At 51.3% G+C, this 5,458-nt stretch overlaps 1 protein-coding gene across 1 annotated transcript; it reads right to left on the reverse strand.

The window, feature by feature from the left end:
- Positions 1-2,348: 2,348 nt before the first annotated feature.
- Positions 2,349-3,937, reverse strand: LOC119272951. The gene has a single exon (XM_037554290.1). The coding sequence runs from the start codon at positions 3,935-3,937 to the stop codon at positions 2,432-2,434; it is 1,506 nt and encodes a 501-aa protein (XP_037410187.1). The 3' UTR covers positions 2,349-2,431.
- Positions 3,938-5,458: the final 1,521 nt, after the last annotated feature.

Below are 5,458 nucleotides of genomic sequence, written 5' to 3' on the forward strand. Positions count from 1 at the left end.
TTCGTTTCTGAATAGACGTTTCAACCGTGGTATTATAGGAGCATACCACATCACCTTCGCAGGAACCCTCTTCCTGGGGGGCTCGCCGTCAACTTCACCAGGGTCATCTCGTCTGATCTTATACCGCAATGCACCGCATACCGGGCATGCGTTCAAATCCTTGTATGCACCGAAGTAGAGGATGCAGTCATTAGGGCATGCATGTATCTTCTCCACCTCCAATCCTAGAGGGCATACGACCTTCTTTGCTGCGTATGTACTGTCGGGCAATTCGTTATCCTTTGGAAGCTTCTTCTTCAATATTTTCAGTAGCTTCTCAAATCCTTTGTCAGCCACAGCATTCTCTGCCTTCCACTGCAGCAATTCCAGTACGGTACCGAGCTTTGTGTTGCCATCTTCGCAATTGGGGTATAACCCTTTTTTTGATCCTCTAACATGCGATCGAACTTCAGCTTCTCCTTTTGACTTTCGCATTGCGTCCTTGCATCGACAATGACCCGGCGGAGATCATCATCATCGGGCACATCGTCTGGTTCCTCTTGATCTTCAGCAGCTTCACCCGTTGCAGCATCATTGGGCACATCGTCTGGTTCCTCTTGATCTTCACCAGCTCCCCCCCGTTGCAGCATCACCGTATTCAGAGGGCACATAGTTGTCATCGTACTCTTCTTCTTGGTCGTCTTCCATCATAACCCCTATTTCTCCGTGCCTCGTCCAAACATTATAGTGTGGCATGAAACCCTTGTAAAGCAGGTGGGAGTGAAGGATTTTCCGGTTAGAGTAAGACCTCGTATTCCCACATTCAGTGCATGGACACCACATAAAACCATTCTGCTTGTTTGCCTCAGCCGCATCGAGAAACTCATGCACGCCCTTAATGTACTCGCGGGTGTGTCTGTCACCGTACATCCATTGCCGATTCATCTGCGTGCATTATATATAATTAAGTTCATCATCACATTAAAACCAAAGTGCATACATAGTTCTCATCTAACAACATATAGCTCTCCAGAGCATCTAATTAATTAAACCATACATTGAAACTATGTAAAACATTTCACTGCGAAAACAAATGCGATCATAATCGCAACCAAGGTAACAATTGATCCAACGGCATAATGATACCAAGCCTCGGTATGAATGGCATATTTTCTAATCTTTCTAATCTTCAAGCGCATTGCATCCATCTTGATCTTGTGATCATCGACGACATCCGCAACATGCAACTCCAATATCATCTTCTCCTCCTCAATTTTTTTTATTTTTTCCTTCAACAAATTGTTTTCTTCCTTAACTAAATTTAACCTCTCGACAATAGGGTCGGTTGGCATTTCCGATTCACATACATCCTACATAAATAAAATCTATGTCAAGTTGGTCGGCTAATTTTCATAAACAATAAATGAACCAATAGTTATAAAGATAATATATATACCACATCCCAATCATAGACAGGACGAGGGCCGACGGGGGCGGATACCAAAACCATTGCACTATATAAGATGCAATAATAAAAGTAAGAAAATAATACAAGTATCTATCTAAACATACAAGTAAGAATATTTTTCCTTTCAGAAAGAAGATAAGAACAACAGGCTCACCACGGTGGTGCCGGCGATGAGCTCGCCGCGGGTGATCGACGGCGGTGAAGACGGGGACGGGGCGTGACGGACCGCTAAACCTAGACAAATATTATGGAAAATGAAGCTTGGAGGTCGAGCTTGGAGAGGAGAAAGCTTAAGTAGTGTGGCTCGGGCATTCCATCGAACACCTTGTGTGCATAGGAGGTGAGCTAGAGCACCACCAAGCCCCCTCCCCCTTGGCCAGAGAAAAACAGAGCACTGGGGTGCTCTGCTCGCGAGCGAGGGGTATATGTAGGCACCTCATTGGTCCCGGTAGGTGACATGAGCCGGGACTACAGGGGAGTCTTTGGTCCCGGTTCAAGCCATCAACCGGGACCAATGGTGGTGGGCCAGGAGCGAGGCCCATTGGTTCCGGTTCATCCCACCAACCGGTACCAAAAGGTCCAGATGAACCGGGACCAATGGCCCACGTGGCCCGGCCGGCCCCCTGGGCTCACGAACCGGGACCAATGCCCACATTGGTTCCGGTTCTGGACTGAACCGGGACTAATGGGCTGACCCGGCCTGGACCAAAGCCCTGTTTTCTACTAGTGTATCAGGAGGAGACAAAGACCATTTTATTTTTTCAGAAAGAAAAGAAGCAGAGGATTTGCTGCAGTGCAATTACTTGACGGGAGAACCTAAATGATTCAGACAGCAATGCCCGTGCATTCATTTTTATGAATACAAGTACACGCACCCAGCCTTTATGAGCGGCTTTCGCATTCATGTAAATTTGAACTGATACAATAGCCAGTACACAAATATCAGCCAATGTGATGAGCTTACTCGACGCAATTCCGGATCATCTACTTTTGGTAACTCAGAATGGCGTAGGCCGTCTGCAGCATCGCCGGCACAATGATCAGCGCAGCCACTACGGCGAGCGAGACGGCCACCCATGGAGAAGGGAAGAAGTGCAGTATGAAGTCTCCGTACCACCTGCTTGACCGCCTCCTCCTGTGCCGCGCCACCGCGCTGAGCATCTCGCCGTACTCTTGAGGCATGCGCACCCCGGCCGCCTCCGCGACGATGCCACGGAAGAAATCCACCACCTCCTCGTCGGTGTACTTTACGCTACCGAGTGCCCACCGGCGGCGAAGCAGCGCCGCGTCCTGCGGGCACCGTATGAGGCCCTCCATGCGCGCCACGTGCGCCGTCACGCAGACGCCGTGCGCCCGTTGGAAGTGCTTCTCGAAAGCCACCATGTTGTGGAGCAACGCCGCGGTGTAGGCGAGGATGTGGAAGCTCGGGATGGTCATCACCGCCACCGGGCTCGCCGCCGTGCTCCAGAACTGCATGTCGAGGTCGCCGCCGTGCCTCTCCCTCGCGTCCAGCTTGGCCTTCCTGAACCACACTGCCGACCGCTGCAGCTCCCTGGCGCAAGGGATGAGCCACTCCGACTCCTCCTTGGCCTCAAGAAGCTTTAATGGCGTGGAGAGGACGCGGTACTTGTTCTCCGGCACGCGCGACCAGTGGAAGAGGTGCAGGATGTGATAGAATTTCGCGTCCGTCGTTTGCTGGAGCGGCAAGTCGATGACCTTCCCGCGCGACCTCCTCGGACAGATGCCGTCGAAGCAGCCAAGCACCAGCTCCTCGACTGAGCGTAGCTTCAGACCGCAGCACGAGGCTGCGAGCAGCTTGACGACGGCGAAGGGGATCTGATTTTCCAGCACGAGCAGGTCGAGCATGATCTCGTCGGCGTACTGCGACACGGCCGTGTACAGTATGAAGTGCTCCCTGGTAACGGGCACCGCCGCCCGTTCCTCCCCGCTGCCGGCCTTGCTGAACATGATGCTGAAGACGAGGACGAAGCTGCTGTCGAGGAGGAGCATCTTCACGAACTTCTCCTCGTCCAGGAGCCAATCCGCGGCGACCGAATCCTCGTCGTCGGCGAACTCGTCGCGAAAGCTGCCGCGCGCCGCCCCGAGCGCCGCGACGTACTGCTCGACGTCTAGCCCGCACCGGTCCTGCAGGCACCGCAGGAACGGCAGCTTGGCCTCGTCGTCAAAGGCGAGGCCTCGGTCGCCGCGGTGGTACGGGCCAATGGCCACAGCGCGCACCGTGTGTAGCGCCTTCACGTTGGCGCGCCGGGTGCGCGGCCGGAGGATGGTGGCCGCGCGCTCGCCGAGGAACCACAGCATCGGCGTACGGCCGATGAGCTCGTTCAGGACGGCCGAGCTACGTGACGCCGATGTGAGCTCGCGCAGCCACCCCGTGTGGATCTCGCCGCCGCCGCTCTGATTTACAGCAATATTCCTGCCGGTGGTTGGACTAAGAGCAATGTCAATGCTCAGCTCATGGCTTGTGCTCATTGTGAATTTTGTGATTCATCACTCCGTGTTCATCTGGAAAATTATGGTACTCCTCTATGTAAAGTTGACTTGGGGAATACCCTGGAAACTGAAGCGGGGCTTGCTGAGCATCAGAAATTCAGCGGAAAAAAATCCTTTGACCAGACACCATGATGACGGCGTTTCATTTCTTGGTTGGCCCATCTTAGCCGTTTACAATCGATCAAGTGGTGCGTGGTGACAACGCACGGGAAGTATTTTATTTCTGCCAGCGACTATGGCTCAATTGATTTAGTCTAGTTCTTCTTGGGAACACAATGCTTTTCTGATCATCAATCATGTAGGAGAAGTTCAGCGACTCTCCTATGTTCAGTTTCGGGACGTTTTTTCCGTCCGGAACAGATCCTGTAATATTGGCCGTTCACTAAATCTTTTTGCGGGATCCTCCAAAGTCCGGGCCGATTCCGTCATATCTAAGGTTTCCCTCCCTTTTTTTGCTGGTTCCCCTATCTCTCCCACGTCTTGGCGCAAAGGAAGTTTCAACTCGCGCATGCTTCCCCTCCACCGCCGCATCTCCCTGTGGTCTCTTAAGCTTGCTGCCCCCGGCCGCCCTGCGCTGTGTGATGGTGTCCTCAATTAGGGGCGCTAACCACGTCGGCCCCTTTATAGTGTGTCGGGCTGAGGACCTCTGGATCATCAACAATTGGGCCAAGACTGCCATGCGCTTCGAAGTTCTCAAGATGGAATCTTCCGAAGGCTTGGCGCATACTCCAAGATATATTTGAATTATCAGCATGTTTATCCCTAGATGTAACCGACCTCTTGTATATCCTAGGTACCACCGGTCCCTATATAAGCCATGGGTTTTTAGCTTGTAGGGTAGAGAATCATTCATACACATACGATCTCAAGATAGATCATCTTGTAATTTATACTCCAACACAACCAATACAACAGAAGCAGGACATAGGATTTTACCTCTTCAAGAGGGCCCGGGGTAAACATCGTGTCTCTTGTTCATTCTGTTACCATCAAGCTAGGATCACCAATTCAGTACCCCTACCCGAACCATACACCGTGAAGTACCTCCGCCGCCCCTGCCGCACCTTCTCGACCAATTTCGGAGGCCCGATGATTTATTGATTCAATTTTGATTGGCGACATTTAGGAAAAATCATGGGTGTGCATTTAATTTTTTTAGATGGATGCTTGGAGTTCGTCGTCGTCATTTTCATCGGATGATTCTGATAGAGAGGAGATGCTTTTAGACGACGATGTTGACAACCTAGTGTTGTTGCATCTCGTGGACAAATTTGAGAAGGGCCCCAAGAGAAAGTGCCACAGATCCATGGTTGGCCGGCTATGCATTCCACGTAACCGAGCTTTAGATAACAAGATGCTCGTGAAGGACTATTAGTAAGAAAAGGGTTTTCCCCCGCTTTATATTATAAAGCAAACCACCACTACATCGATCAAAATACAGAAGAGGAACGAACTAACAGAAAAAACAGCAAATATACAAGATGCCAAAAGAGCCGCTAA

Source organism: Triticum dicoccoides, chromosome 3A (assembly GCF_002162155.2).
Source record: "Triticum dicoccoides isolate Atlit2015 ecotype Zavitan chromosome 3A, WEW_v2.0, whole genome shotgun sequence".
NCBI classification, from domain to species: Eukaryota; Viridiplantae; Streptophyta; class Magnoliopsida; order Poales; family Poaceae; genus Triticum; species Triticum dicoccoides.

Bases quoted from the DNA above. Each gene is read 5' to 3' on its own strand.
- LOC119272951 (XM_037554290.1), bottom strand. From the start codon at position 3,937: ATGAGCACAAGCCATGAGCTGAGCATTGACATTGCTCTTAGTCCAACC.